Source organism: Euphorbia lathyris, chromosome 9, assembly GCF_963576675.1.
Source record: "Euphorbia lathyris chromosome 9, ddEupLath1.1, whole genome shotgun sequence".
In the NCBI taxonomy this organism is placed as follows: domain Eukaryota; kingdom Viridiplantae; phylum Streptophyta; class Magnoliopsida; order Malpighiales; family Euphorbiaceae; genus Euphorbia; species Euphorbia lathyris.
This window is the reverse complement of record NC_088918.1, coordinates 30,937,392-30,953,449: the sequence shown is the minus strand read 5'-3', so window position 1 is coordinate 30,953,449 and position 16,058 is coordinate 30,937,392. Positions and strand designations below refer to the sequence as shown.

The following is a 16,058-nucleotide window of genomic DNA, read 5'->3' as shown; positions in this document are numbered from 1 at the left end:
TGTTCCTGTTTCCCTTCAGCTTCTTTGGACGTTCCTGCACACTCAGCATTCTTATCAGTCAAAACAATTGGTTGAGTTTCCTTACCAGACCTTAGGGTGATTGCCATGATGTCGCCTTTAGGATTTGGCTCTGTGTTGCTTGGCATTATTCCCTTTCCTTTTGACGTGGATGTAGCTATCTGGTGAACTTGTGTCTCCAGATTCTTGATCGACGCATGTGTCTGTTTCATAAACTGCATCATCATTGTTTTCATATCTGGTTCGACATCTTCCTTTTGTGGCACATGTTGCTTGTATTGCTGCTGAGGTTGTCGGTGGTACTGTCCTCCTTGCTGTTGTTGATACCTTGGCTGGTCTTGATACCGTGGTTGTCCCAGCTGGTCTGGTTGGCATGTCCATCCAAAATTTGGATGGTTCCTGGTTTCAGAGTTGTACGTGTTAGAATAACGGTTAGGCTGGTTCCTTCGATTATACCCTGCGTAGTCACATTCAGCCTGTGTGCCCTTTCCTGGCTTAATTCCGGGACAATTTATGTTGAAATGAGCTCCTCCGCAAAAATCACAAATGTCATTGAATGGTGGTTCATTGTGGATTGAAGACACGTTTATCTTTCCCAGTTGTCGAGCAAGCTGTTCTACCTGACTTGTTAGTTTCGACACAACATCATCATTTCCCATCTTCTTCCATTCACTTCTGGCTGAGTGCCAGTTGTAACTTGTGCTGACTACCTTCTCAATAAGATCATACAAAGCCTGCGGCTCAAGATCTTCTGGATTACCGTTAGCAATGGATTCGATTTGAATTTTGTAAATGTTGGTCACACCATTGTAGAAATTTTGCACTTGCATCCACATAGGGATACCATGATTTGGCACCCTTCTCAACAACTCTTTATCTCTTTCCCAGGCTTCTTCCAGCGACTCATCCTCTTCTTGTATGAACCGAGACACTTCATTTCTCAGTTTTATGGCTTGTCGGGGTGGGCAATATTTCATCAGAAAAGCTCGCGCCATCTCTTCCCAACTTGTGATTGTTCCTGGCTGTAAATTTCTTAGCCAGTTCTTCGCTTTATCCCTCAGGGAAAAGGGAAACAGCTTCAATCTGATCACATCGTCAAAAACACCTCTGTTCGATCTGAATGTGTTGCATAACGTGATGAATTCTTGAATATGCCCATTTGGATCTTCAGCTTGAAACCCATTAAATTGTACAGAGGCCTGAATCATCTATATCATGGACCCCTTCACTTCGAACATGTTGTTCCCCTCGTTGGGTAACACGATACATGATGAATGTCCCTCTGTGGTTGGCCTCGAATAATCTCTGATTCGCATAATAGGAGGGTTGTTATTCTCTCCTTCTTCTTCTTGGTTTGGTTGAACTGGTTGTTCGGGTGGTACCCTTCCAGCCATTCTTCTCTCTCGTTGTCTTTCTCTCTGTCTAGCACGTCGAGCTCCCGCTCTGTTTCGTTTACACGTTCACTCTAACTCGAGATCGATAGGAAAAACAGGAGGTCCAGTTCTACGCATAAATAGGTTAAGAACTTCTCTGTTTCCTGCACTCCTTAGCAAACGGATTAAAAACACCCTATTTCACAGAAATTTCAGATAAATTTTTGTTGCTTTCAATTCCCGGCAACGGCGCCAAAAACTTGTTGTCCTCAAATGAGACTCTAGCAAGTGTACTAGATACAAGTAATAAAGTGATAAGTTGAGTATCGTCTCCACAGGGATTGAGATTCAAATGTATATCTGAAATTGTTGCTAAACAGCGTGTGTGTCAAACAAGTTTTCTCCTTTTTAATTTAATTGTGTGATGTTGGTTTTGTAAGATGTAAGAGGGCTGATGCAGTAAGAAATAAGACAACTTGGTAATGATTTAGAAAGTAGAACATGCTCGACACTGCCGAACAGGTTGTGCTAAGCCTTACAACATTCCAATGAATACAAGATAATGCCAATGAAGCCAAAGTATCAGTTTTGACGTGAGCTTGAGTCAACTTTCGTGTGTTCTCAAGCTCCTAAGAATTACTAGAACCTTTAGCGTCCTAAAGATACATTCTTTCTTGCATTAAGAATAAAACTGCATTTCTGATTAAGAAAACCCTTGACACAACCATCTAACTGGTCAGCTTCGAGGTTGGGAGATTAATAGAGATATCAGTGAAGATGTAAGTAGTGTCCTATCATCCATCTAACACATGCATAAATGCCGAGGCACGAAAGTTAAATCCTCATCAATCACAGCATTGGCAAAATACTAAATATTCATTAAAAACGATGTAAAACTTACATTACCGGCTCGGCCTGGCCGTGCCCATTCAAAATAGACTACTCACTCATATTGAGTAGTGAGTAATTGGTAGTTCTTGAAACGTTAAGAGACTCCATTAGAGCTCTCCTCCTTTCTTTCTACAGTTAACTATTCTACTTCTAAAATTTTTAATAAAAGTTCCGAACTCCCTATCTTTCCTTTGCTACGCCTACTTAAAGGAGAAAGACAGGGGCAAAAATGGTACAACCTTCGCACCTTTCCAGAAAATAAGTCAACTAAAAACTAAGACAAAATAACTGAAATGATTAAAGATCGTTTGACCCTTGAACACTCAAGGGGTTGATACTTCATGTCATCATGCTTCTTTAGGTAATGCCGCCTCTACACTTCTCCACCTGCTGCTCTGTCTCTGCCTCTGCCACCTCTGGTCTGTCTCTGCCTCTGCCACCTCTGATCTGTCGCTGTCCGTCATTGGATAATCCGGCGTTTGACCGCTGGACATAAGAAAGGCTCCACTCCTCTTTGGCCGTAGCGAAACAAGCTGTTTCCAGCGAGTTTAGCATTTATCTTTACTAATTTGCATAAAGACACTAATCAGTCCTTATTCTTTGCCATATAGCATAAATAACACCCAAATCCCTTATAAATATCTTGTTAAACTTAGTCAATTTCATGCCTAGCAGCATACTTCGGTCTACGCGGTGCATGGTTGAGTCAACTCTTCTGAAATCAGTCCACGCGTAGGAGAAGTCATCAACGTGATGGGTAATTGACAGACACGCGGGGCGTGCTCCCATCCACACGGGGCCTGCCATGTGAAACCTGCATTTGCAATGTGAATTCTTACTTGTAACTTGTGTATTAGGATTTTACCCCCGAACTATGTATAAATAAGAGTGATTAGTACTCATTTCATTCATTCAGATTTTATGTAACCAAACTCTACCACCTTGAGATCTTGTTCACTTATTCCATCACTCCACCGAAGTTCCAATCCACCCTCTTCCACCAAGCTCGAGAGTTCCACCTCCAAGACTTACAAGACGGCCTTGAGTCCGGTTAGCTAGTTCCAAGGGCCGATTCTTCCCTTTCTACTTGCTAATTAGCTTGTACTCTTCCTATGTAGTAAGTTTGGTTGTATTCCACTTTTACGCGTTCTATATTTATAATATATGATTTGCAATTTCTGTTTCTATATACGTGTTGATATTTATTACTTGTTTTGATATTCATAATTGATTATTGTGTAGGGGGACACGATTACCGATACCTTTTGGGAACCATATAGGTGATGCCCTACCGGAAGTGACGCACCGTAAATCGTAGGAATTAACAAGCCACGGAACTTACGGGCCCTAGTTTCTGATCCCCCGTATTAGACACGCCTTTAGGAGGAACCACGTAATCTAAGTACTTCACGGATCGGTCGGTCTACACGTAGTCATCTTTGCAAGAGTAAATTATCAATCGTATATGTTCGGAGTCATTGTTTATTATATTTATAACTTATCGCTACCCGTATCACTTCTTTAGAGTTTTGGTTATATAAATCTGTCTCACCATAGTTTAGGAGTAGTTTGTAGTCGTCACCCAAACCAACGTAAAGTATTCACCGCTTAGATAACGAATAGAACCGAGTAGTTTAATACTTGTGGTTATAAATCCCGTGGATTCGATACCCGGTCTTAACCGGATTATTACTTGATACGACGGGGTACACTTGCCCCTACGTTGTAGCGTCTAGTAGAGTTTAAAGACCACTGCCGTCCCCTCCGCCTCAGCTCCGAACTCGAAGCCATCATCGGCGTTGGTTAGCTGCTGCAATTGGGCATCCAAGGGAGCAATTGGTGAAACTCGGAAGAACACAGAGGAAACGAAAAATACAAAAAAAATGGAATGCCGCCCTTGCCAGATGGAGCAAAGAAGAAAGCCAAGTAAGAATTTCGACTACGAACAGGAAGTAAAGCTTGGCCTGTGCAAATCGAACGGCGAAACCCTAACCACTCAAAGAAAGAGAAGAGAAAAGAGCTCTCAACAGGAGCAAACTCTCAACAGGAGTAAAAAATAGACAAATTATTGTTTCTGAAAGTGTTAGTTTTTTGTTTTCTTAAAAAATTGTGGTTTGCTTCAAAAAAAAAAAGAAATTGTGGGTAGTATTTTTGTTTCTAAGATACATAATGTATAAAGAAAAGGCTTATAACAAAGTGAGTACTAGGTGTATATTGCTAAATGAAAAATAAAATAGAAAAGGAGAGCAAGCAGTAATTGAGAGATTTTTTTTTATATAAAACATTAACATACAATGTTCTTTGTAATAGAAACATGAGACATTTTTATATAAAAACAAGAGAAATGATATTATGTGTCAGGCATACTACATCAGAATCTCATGTGGTAAACAAATATGAGACCTCATCAAAGAAAAAAAAATTAAATTCGAAGGGAATTCTCTTGGAAAAAAATTATAAGTAAAGATTTGTTTTTAAGTTTTAATTAATTAACGATTGGAATACGGTTTTGAAACTGTTTTTCTTATTACAGTAAAATCTCGATCAATGAATATTCGATAAATTAATATTCGATAAATTAATGAACTCGATTAAATAATAATTTTCTCTGGTCCCGATTTGGGCCATTAGGATAAAATAATAACATTGTTAAATGCATAAGATAATAATTTTAAAAAATTCTTTGAGACCCACGGAAAATATAACATAATAATTTACGAAATACGTTTGAGAATTTTATATTTAATTCAAAAAATAAAGCACTTCCTAAACAATTTTTATTTCAAATTTTATGTTTTTCTAAAATATGTATCTATAATTAATTATTTTTCTTTGGCTTAATACATCATTTGCCCCCTGAACTTGTCTAAAAAGCTTGATTGGCCCCCTGAACTTTTAAAGTGTTTCGATAGCCCCTTGAACTTGCATAAAATGTTTAGTTAGCTCCCTGAACTTGCGTAAAATGTAATCAATTGATCACTCGGTCGTAAAAAAAGTAAATTAAATACGGCAGATGTATTCCACGTATCTTAAAAAAAGTAAAAAGATCAAAATCGGAGTATACGATTCTAATATTAGAGAAGACAAGTTGTATAATTGAGCAAGCAATAACTTCATTTTTAATCTATTTTTTAATTATATAATAACATTCTAAGACGCGTGGAATACATCTTCCTCATTTAACTTACTTTTTTTTATGATCGAGTGATCAATTGATTACATTTTACGCAAGTTCAGGGGGCTAACTGGGGCAGATGATGTATTAAGCCTTTTTCTTTTGTTGCAAACTCTAAATTCTATTACACATTTCAAATGAGTATTCATTAAAGAGAAGATATAATATATAATTTTTTTTATATTTTGGTATATAAGTTAAAGTGCATGTATTTTTTTATAAACTCTATATTATGTACTTTTAAAAGAAAAATTGCGCACAATGCGCTTACATTAAAAAAGAAAGAAAAATCTCCACCAGACCCGGATGTGATTCGAAACCCATGACCTCCCTAGTCATAGGTAAGTTCTCAACCACTAGGCTAAGACCTTCACCATAACTCTATATTATGTACTTGAAACAATTCACAAGACTTCAGGTATTAATAACTAATATACATGCATTCTATTTTGAATCATGTCAACTTAAGATTAATAAACTTCGTTTTGACAAGATTAATAAACTTAGATATAATGCACTACATATCATTAAGATATATATATATATATATATATATATATATATATATAACATTGCGACTTTCTGATTGATATATATATAATGATACGGATTACTAATGAACAAGTTGGTTTTAATCTTAGACGAACAAAAAAATTTCTTCTTAGCTTGAACTTGATCTTAATTCCAACGGTAGGAAGACCTTACTCCAATAGAGGCTTTAGATATTTGATTCATAAAAAGTTGTCCATCTTTACAAACAAAGAGGTTTAAATACCTCTCCCAATTAAAATGTAATAGACTTGAACACCCTATCTACAGGGCCGGCCCTGGGCCTAGGCCAGGAGTGCGCCGGCCTAGGGCCCAAGGCTGTAAGGGGGCCCAAAAATTTTATTAGTTATGAAAATATATATAAGTTATAGAAAACAATTTTAGATCATATTTAGTTAAGTGTCTTAGTGGTAATGCTTGCATTCCCCTTGCCCCAAGGACCTGTGTTCTATGCCTCACAAACACATGCTTTTTTATAGACATTCTCAAAATAATGATCCTCTTGTGGAGAAAGCAAAATACAAAAATTTCCAAAATTGTTTTTTTTATTCAAATTCACTTTTTAAAACTCATTTACAAATATTTATTTTAAGACTCTAGGATATATTTATTAAATTTATAAATTTATGTGGAATGATACTTTAAGTTATTTCAAAGGTTTATAAATTAAAAGTTTAGGATATATTTATTAAAGTTTAGAATTTATGAATGGTAAAAAGCATCATTAGGTCCCTGGTTTTTCATTTTTTTGGTTCATTAAGCCATTGATCTTTTATTTGGATACATTAAGCCAATGATCATTTATTTTTAGTCTCATTAAGCCCCTAATGACCAAATTAGTAAGTTCTGAACATTTAATTCTGTTAAAAATACGTTATTAACTTCATTTGTATTTGAAATTATTAAAAAATATTTTTTACAGTTTGAATTAAGGTTTGTACAGTTTTCCTATAGCATATTACATATCCAAAACTGCTTTCAAATAGTTAAAAATACAAAATTTGAATGCATGTACAATGAATAACATTCTTTTAACATAATTAAATATTCACAACTTACTAATTTGATCACCAGGGGCTTAATGAGATAAAAAAATAAATGATCAGGGGCTTAATGTATTCAAATGAAAGATCAAGCGCCTAATGAACCAAAAAATGAAAGATGAGACAATGATGCTTTTTGCCTTTATGAATTGAGGTCTAATTTTTTTTAAATTAGAGTGTTAAATCATACTTTATTTCTTATATATGAAAAATAATGACATTGAAAAGTAATTTTGATGATATGATTTAATTGTACTTTTTGTAACCAATTGTGATATTCATGTAAAAAGTTCTAAAAATTATTTAGTTTTTTTTTATCCAAAGAAGTTAAATTTCTCTTATGAAAATACTATAAGGGGCAAATGTTATCAAGTAATACCACATTAGTCAAATGCTAAAATTTTAGATACCAAATGGGTTAAATAGGAGTTTAATCCATAATTTAAAGAAATTGTGAAACATCTAATACTTTTTTATTTATCATGTATTGAAATACATTTTAAATTTTGTTACGTAAAATATTTTTTTATTAAAGGGGCCTTTATTTATTATTCCGCCTAAGGCCCACAGATTATCAGGACCGGCCCTGCCTATCTAGGGTTACAAAACATAAAGGAAATGATAGGGGTAGGGTCGATATAAGTGGCAAAATGGCATTTAGGTTAATAAGTCTAAATGGCATTTAGTCTAATAAGCCTAAATGGTATTTAGGTTAATAAGTATAAATGGCAAGAGACTAAATATTACAATAGCAAAACAGTAATTCAGAGGCTGAACGTAATTCTGGCAGTCTTTTCCCCTTCTTCATCTTGCAGGCGAAGCCACCCCACACGGCAAGTGGGTGTGTGACACGCGGTGTGGCCTTGAGTCTCCGGCAACAGGCTCGTCAATGCATGTTGTTCCAGTCATAGGAGAGTGCGTATCTGACAACCCTATTTCTTGGGTTGAACCTTTGTTTTATACACGCATTCTTGATAAAACTAAAGCACGAAAATAAGAAAATATGCAACAGATCATACAAAATGAGTTGAAACTAAAACTTTGAAAAAAAGAGTACACATGAACCAAATCTAAACTTGTTTTATACCTTGAATAAACATCCACACACATATACATATATATATATATATATATATATATATATATATATGTATATATATAATTAACAACAATTCGCATCCTAAAACACAAATTCCTAACCAATTTAAGCACAAACTAATAAAATCAATACATATATAATATACAAATAACTCTCAAGGAGATTTTTACTGCCCATCTAAGGCACATGAAACAAATGAAACCTCATCAAGTGGTCTGACATCAGCCAAGAAACTCTACACAACCCAAAATTTTATGATCATCAATTTCATACAGTGTTGCCTTACTATGTATCTAGATGTCAGACACTTGATGTGGTTTCAATTGTTTTATGTGCCTTGGATGGAAAGTAAATATCTCCTTGAGAATTACATTAATGAGTTTCTTATCTCCTTGAACCTTCAGCCTTACACCTCTTGTTTTTCAGCTTGTCCTTCTATTAGTTTCTCTTGAAAATTGTATGTTGTAGATGTTATCCACAGAGAAGAAGAACCCAAACCAAAATGGAGGTTTTGAATTTCACAAAGATCAAATTTTAGAAATCTAGAAAAACTGCATTAAACACAACAAAAACTCATTCAATAATCCAGATTTAGAAAAAAAAATTAAGCATATATGTAAAAATGAAAATTATTTCTAAACTTACTCAATTAATAAATAGTTTGCAATGACAATATAAAATGATTATATGAACACGCAACCAGAGAAACAAAAGAAATGGGAGAAAGACAAAGGATCATATGAGAAACACATATTATAAATAGATGGAGTTAACAAATTGGAAAATAAGTTTCACAGATACTTCTTTCAAGGTGAGATTCATAAATGTAGAAGTTGGCTGGAGTCCTTAAAAGAGAGAAATGAATTTTAAGAGGTTCTCAATTTAATCAAAAATCATTTTACCTCGTGATAAATGTGACTTTTTGTAATTGGGCTAAATATAAAACCATTATAAATATCAATCAACTACATGTTTAGAAATGCGTCTACATATGCTCATCATAAAAAATCTAGCCAACTTGATTTACAAGAAATTTGTAATGCTATTTCGTAATGATTGATATAAAAAAATGTTATCGTATTGTTGCACACATGAGCTCGTTTTTACTAGTGACGATTTTTCAACTAGTGATGCTAGTTGTGTTTTAAGATTAATGATGTTTGGTCATTTTGTTATAATTTGATTTTCATATTCATTCATTCTAGTATAAAGTTTCAGACCCTTTTCATATTCATCTGTATATAGGTGTTATGTTTTTCATATGTACATTTTCACTAGCCAGTTTTATGTAGGCATATAACCTCATTTAGGTCAAGTCTTGTATGTTATACGTCTTTAGATTATGAGCGCACCTTCCATTTGTATATACCTAATTGTAGACCTTGTATATAGCCCTTCAGGCGTATCTATATACATCATTATACCATTTTTACATTGGCATGTGTACATCCGTTATACCGTGTACATATACTTTTATATGTATCCTTATGATAGTATCCCTTATTATTTTGTGATTTTTTATGTACACGTTGTTATACCGCTTGTACACTCCAATATGTGTATAAATTCACCGTACCTTATATATATACCCCTAGATGTATTAATATACATCGGTATACCATCCGTACATTGTCATATGTGTATATTCATCGTACCTTATATATATATATATATATATATATATATATATATATATATATATATATATACCCTTCGATGTATATGTATATGTAGGAATAAATGGAGTAAACGGCCCTGACCCATTTACCGGTCCATTTATAGCCCTCCCATAACCTAACCAGCTAGGGTTAGGGTTAGGCCTTTAAGTTTAACTTAGCTATAAATAGATAGCTATAGAGGCTAAACCTAAGACCCTAATAATATAATACTCAAAGATAATGCACAAGGCAATTTTCACTATGTTCCCTCTCCTTAGTTGTCACCCCCCCTTTTGTTCTCAGGTAGCTTTCTTAGTCCGTGGAACAACGGAGATTGCTTCTTCGGTGTAGTAACCTCCTAGATCGGTGATATGGAGCCAAAGTTGATTACTTCCGCTACTGTTGAACGAATATGCGCTACAAGAGGTAAGCCTAAATCTGTTGATTTATTTATTGATGGATCCAGATTCATTACCCGTCCCTTAGAGATTAGAGAAATCAATTATGGTTATTTAGAGAGCCTTCATTGGTATCAGAGCCCTTTTAGCTTTGTGAATGGATGATTTATAATTCTATTAATTTGTTTAATTGGATGAATGCATGCTTGGTTGAGTCTTGTCTTAAAACTGTGTTTTTAATGTCTCTCAGGATGGTTTTGGTCTGCCGAAATCGCAAATAGTTGTTGGACTTTTCTGGCACGCTTTAGGGTCTGTTAGTTCTAATTCACTAAATTCCAATTGTCGAAACCTAAAACCGACCATACCATTAAACTTAGAGTCCTCAAAAACCCCCCACCATCCAAAATAAGAAAGTCGTCGGACGCTAGGAGGGCGACACGTTGCCTACACGCGCCACTAGGTCACCGTCCACGCGCGTGTGGCACGTGAGACCTCTCCCAATGCTCATTCAGCATCGATTTTTTAGAGTCTGCTCGTAATAAATTTAGGGATTTTTCTATAATTTTTTATTTGTTTTTGGGTGTAAAGAATAATTGATATTGAATTAATTAAGATTATGTAATTGTTTTTAATATGTAAAAACTATTTATAAATGCCTAAAAAATTAGAAAAATGAAAATTAAATTACATAAATATAAAATATTTTTCAGAAACCCGTTTCTGATTAAAATTATTTATTAATAAAGATTGATATAATTTTTTAATTTTTAGATATTCAAAATATATTTTTAATATATTCTGAATGTATTTGTGATTAAAAATAATTATTAGAAAATTTTCATTCTGATTCATTGATTATTAATTCATGGTAGATAATCAAATATTATTTTTAATTGTTATATGTCGTTTGTTTTGTATAACCCTAAGGCTGTAGTCTGTTTGCAAATATTGCGTAACCAATATAATCATACATACACGTAATCTGGAAAATTGTTTTTATCGTGAATCGTATGTTCCTCAAAGAAATGGATTGAAGTTTGTTTTTGATCCCGGAAAGATTTAATCCATGACCTGATCTTTCTTTTTTCTTTTGTGCCATGACAGTTTTGGTCGGCACCATAAGGACTCCACTCCTTGCTCGTTTCCCCGACCAACGTGTTAGACTGATTAGAATGGAGAGGAACATAAGAAGGTGTCGCTTAAATAAATAAATCATCTAGAATGACATTGAGGGAATTACTTGTCATTTGGAGTCGTTGCATACTCAGATGCAATGCTGCATTTGGGCAGGTGGTTTATTTAGAGGGTACATCAAGGATGCCATATTCATGCGACTCCGAGAATAATTACAACATGATAAGCTTTAGAGAATCTTAGATGCAACATAGGTAACTCATGAGAACAACTAAAAAAAGGTTGTGCGGTTGTTCATGAGCATGCTGGGAGATAGGGGTGTTAGAGTTCCTCGAAACAATTCGACTATAACTCCGCAATTAGGAAAGATAATCTCTACTCATGTGTAGGCCATCACCCAGACCAGGAACATTGATGGGTACATTGTATGCGTCATGAGATATATTCCAGTGAGACAGTCATAATGTGGCACCTAGGTAGTGGATTTGTCCAGGGATTATAGGTTATGACCTATTTATTAGTGTTTTCGGATGAGTTTAAAGTTATGGTTATATTGTTGATGTTCTGAGCAAGTTTTTTTTTATTTTTCTTTTTGTTATAACTTCCATTTCCAGGAGACTATTGGTTTCATTGATTGATTGAAATGTGAGAATTTATTTTTCCTAGTATGGTTTGACGTATTATGTTTATGTTACATAGCTTTTATAACTGTTTACGGTAAAAATTAAAGAACTATATAAACCATTAATCTTTCAATTATTAGCTTAACACACATTAATCTAATTCCAAACCAATAATAAGTTTTCTATATGCATGTTATGTAATTAATCAAAGCCGAACATTAGAATTAAAAGGTGATTAGAGCCTATCTAGGTCTCTTTTTCGAATTGAACTCTAGTGAGAAGTTGAGATTATTAGATATAGGTTGTTTAAAGAACTTAAACGTGTATTATAAAAGCTTCTTAATAAGTCGTGCAACTTGTACTTTATTGTCGATCTATAATACAATGACTTCAGCTACCAAATCAATAGTAGCCGGACTAAGCAAAGATCTCAAACTTAATGGAGACAAATATGATGCGTGGAGCGTCAAAATTAAGTACTTACTTGAGGACAATAATGTTCTCATTACCTTGATGATGGTTATGGCCGACTACTGCTCAACATCGACAGTAGTGGATCTTTATGTGGCTTGGAAAAAGAAAAACACACAAAGCCAGACTCATCTTGCTCAATGCGAGGGATGATGATCTCTCAAAAGAGTCTCAAATTAAAGAGATAGCAAAGGATATCTGGGATTCTTTGTAGGACAAGTTTAGAGGCACGTCTCTAATTAAACTCTAGTCTCTTACTATAAAGTTTGATACCTACAAAAAGAAATTTGATCACAGCATGAGGAAACATTTAAGAGAAATGCCCAACATGATCAGTTCCCTCGATGCAGGAGGTCACAAGTTGACTGATGAGCAGAAAGTTCAAGCTATTATTTGCTCATTCCACATCGGTTAGCTGCTGTCAGAGTCAATTTTGAAACTAATTATGTAGGTTCTCATCCCAAGGGAAATGTCCATAAAGCTCAAAGAAAGAAGAGCAAGTGTTTTTATGGCAAGGGCAAAGAGGAAGCAAAAGAGCCCAGAAAAAGGGGAAGAACAAGCGAAAAGTGAACATTTCACGTGTGAAATGTTACAACTGTCAGCAACGAGGGCACTATGAGTCTGAATGCAAAGTCCCTTAGGTACATGTTTCCAAAACACTTGTCAGTCAAGTTTATGTATCTTCTACTGTTCTTTTTACTGAATTAGATCTTTTATGGATAATTGATTCAGGTGTCACGGATCACATGACGAAGGATCGTGAAGCCTTCATAGATTTTCGGCATTTTCCAGAGGGATCAAAGTGGCTATATGTGGGAAACAACTCGAAGGTCGAAGTTTGAGGGATTGGTACTTATAGGTTGGTTCTGCAAGGAGGCCTAACTCTCTTCCCACATATTGAGGACATGCACACATATCTTGCAGTGAAATTTTTGTAAATTTTAGAGTTTGTTCAATTTTCAAGACCCTATACCATAATTATTGGTTTTCATCATTGAACGTGAAAATAAATGCTTACCTAAAATCTCTATTCAGAATGATCATCCATCTGCAAAACATAGTGGCCTATCTTAAAACTTTCAAAAAAGAGATTTTCCATCTCCCCATGTCTTTCGACAAGAGACTATCCATCAACATAAACGGACGTCACCCTACAACTTCTATAGATACATAATCTATCTTGTTTTCTATGAAGATTCTGCGATTGGTTCGAAAATAAGGAATATCATCAAGATAGTATACTTAAGATAGTTCCAATTCGAGAATCTCATAAAATATAATATCTCCATAAGAGTTTTTATGTGTAAACATCTCAATGACAAAGAAAGAGAAGAATATGTTTATATATAATTGAATGTTGGAAGCCAGAAAAATGTGTAAATTTGGACATCTCAGCTTGATTGATATCCCCAAAAATTCTTCATAAATTCAGGTGCGAACTCTACAGGTAAAATTTATAATCATAGTTTTGACTCACATCAAGTCAAAATTTATTTTATAGTTCAATTGACTATATATTGGGGTTATATAGGTATACTATTATGAAATGTTAAAAATATTACAGTAATTAAGAAGTGAGCATGTCAGTCTTCTCTTGAATCAGATTCCACAATTCATCTACATGTTTCTCCTCAGTCAATGTGGATCCAATGGCGCAGCGTATGAAATACAATCCCCCCACCACTCCATGAGTTATGAAAGTGCGTCCGCTCTTGTTCACTACTTCCAATAATTGCTCATTCAAATCATTGGTTTTGGGCTTCAATCTTAAACAAACCAAGGAAAACTTTCTCGGCACCACAATCTCAAACCTCTTGTCATTCTTCATGAGTGATTCTAATCGCTTAGCCAACATGACATCGCTGCGTATATGGTGCATGAGGTTCCCCACTCCATGTCTACGTATCATAACCCATACTTTTAAAGCAATGAACTGCCTGCTCAGTGCAAGTTGCCAATCTTTGTAGTCTATGACTTCATTTGATTCGGTAGCAGAATTCCTCAGGAATTCGGGGCTAGTTGATAATGATTCAATCAACAAACGAGGTTGTTTAATCCAGAGACAACAGCAAGTCATGTTAGTAAGGAACCATTTATGTAGATTCATACTTATAGAATCTGCTAATTCAACTCCATCCAAATAATGCCTGAATTCAGGACAAATGCAAACACTTCCTGCATATGCTGCGTCAATGTGGAACCATATGTTGTACTTGTTCGCGATTTTCCCCAATTCTTTAATCGGATCGATTGCTCCACAAGCAGTAGTTCCAATAGTTCCGCAGAGATACAAAGGCAGGAATCCTGAGGCTATATCATTTTCAATTGCTTCCTCCAGTGTTTGCAGACACAATGAAAATCCATTCTGAGGCTATATCATTTTCAATTGCTTCCTCCAGTGTTTGCGGACACAATGAAAATCCATTCGAAATTGAGGTAGGAAGTGAACGAATGTTGCAGGATGGGATGCCTACTAATTTAGCTCCCTTATGAATGGTAGAATGTGTTTGATCAGAAGTGTAAACCACCAATTTAGTGATATGATCCCATCCGAACACTTTTAAAGCCCTGTCTCTAGCTGCAGCAAGAGTATAGACTGTAACACCCTGATCCAATACCATGTAGATATTGTCCGCTCTGGTCCAATTCCAACACATTGGGCCTCACGGCTTTAAAACACGTCTGCATGTATTGAATTCACATCTTACTAATAAGCCCCAATCACTCCCTCTCCATTTCCGATGTGGGATTCAGTTCATTTCTGCCCCATCGCCATCCCTTAGGGCCGCTCCTTGCTCAGGCCTTCTTACCCCGGCGCCACCCACTCCGGACCGGGTCGTTACAGGCCCACCAGCTTCCGCCTGGTTCGTCCCCGAACCACACATCGTACGTGGAGAGTCGGCTCTGATACCAATTGTAACACTCTGGTCCAATACCATGTAGATATTGTCCGCTCTGGCCCAATTCCAACACATTGGGCCTCACGGCTTTAAAACGCGTCTGCATGTATTGGATTCAGATCTTACTAATAAGCCCCAATCACTCCCTCTCCATTTCCGATGTGGGATTCGGTTCATTCCTTATTTCTGCAATTAGACATTTTGACAATTAGACAAATTTTAGTTTATGGATTTGTTTTTCTTTGTTTTTCTTGTTTTAATCTAATTACTTATTTCTGCATAAGAAAATCTATGTATCAAATAAACTTTAAGACATGCAACGTGTCAAGTCCATATCACCACGTATCAAAGGGATAATGATTTTGTTAAGGCTCCAAGATAGAGTGAAATCTTTCCAATTGGAACAGTTCAGCGGTCAAATGTGACAAAATAATAGATCAATAGTGAAATAATAAAATTTTAAATATATCAAGGGGTAAATAACACTTTACATCAAATTACAAATTATAATTAGTTTTATTAAAAATTTATAAATTAATATAAAGTTTGATAACAAAATAATACTTAGGTTCTAATTTTATATTGTTTCTGAAAGTGTTTTTTTTTTACAAATAAAGAATGAATAAATTAATGGACCGTTAAACGGCAATATTGTATCACATCAGAAGTAATGAAACTCGGTATAGAATAAAAGAATGTGGGACAAGTGATAAACCGAGCAGCCCG

At 35.2% G+C, this 16,058-nt stretch overlaps 1 protein-coding gene across 1 annotated transcript; it reads right to left on the bottom strand.

Annotated features, from left to right (window-relative positions):
- Positions 1-13,999: 13,999 nt before the first annotated feature.
- Positions 14,000-15,053, bottom strand: LOC136207321 (4-hydroxyphenylacetaldehyde synthase-like). The gene is made up of 2 exons (XM_065998598.1): positions 14,823-15,053; positions 14,000-14,764 (listed from the first exon to the last, which is right to left on the bottom strand). The coding sequence occupies exons 1-2, from the start codon at positions 15,051-15,053 to the stop codon at positions 14,000-14,002; spliced, it is 996 nt and encodes a 331-aa protein (XP_065854670.1).
- Between the last annotated feature and the right edge of the window lie 1,005 nt (positions 15,054-16,058).

What these genes read in the sequence shown, in the direction of transcription:
- LOC136207321 (XM_065998598.1), bottom strand. Translation starts at nt 15,053, where the DNA reads ATGGTATTGGATCAGGGTGTTACAGTCTATACTCTTGCTGCAGCTAGA. An exon ending in GTCCGCAAACACTGGAGGAA is followed by an intron (nt 14,765 to 14,822) that starts GCAATTGAAAAT and finishes CAAACACTGGAG; the next exon opens with GAAGCAATTGAAAATGATAT.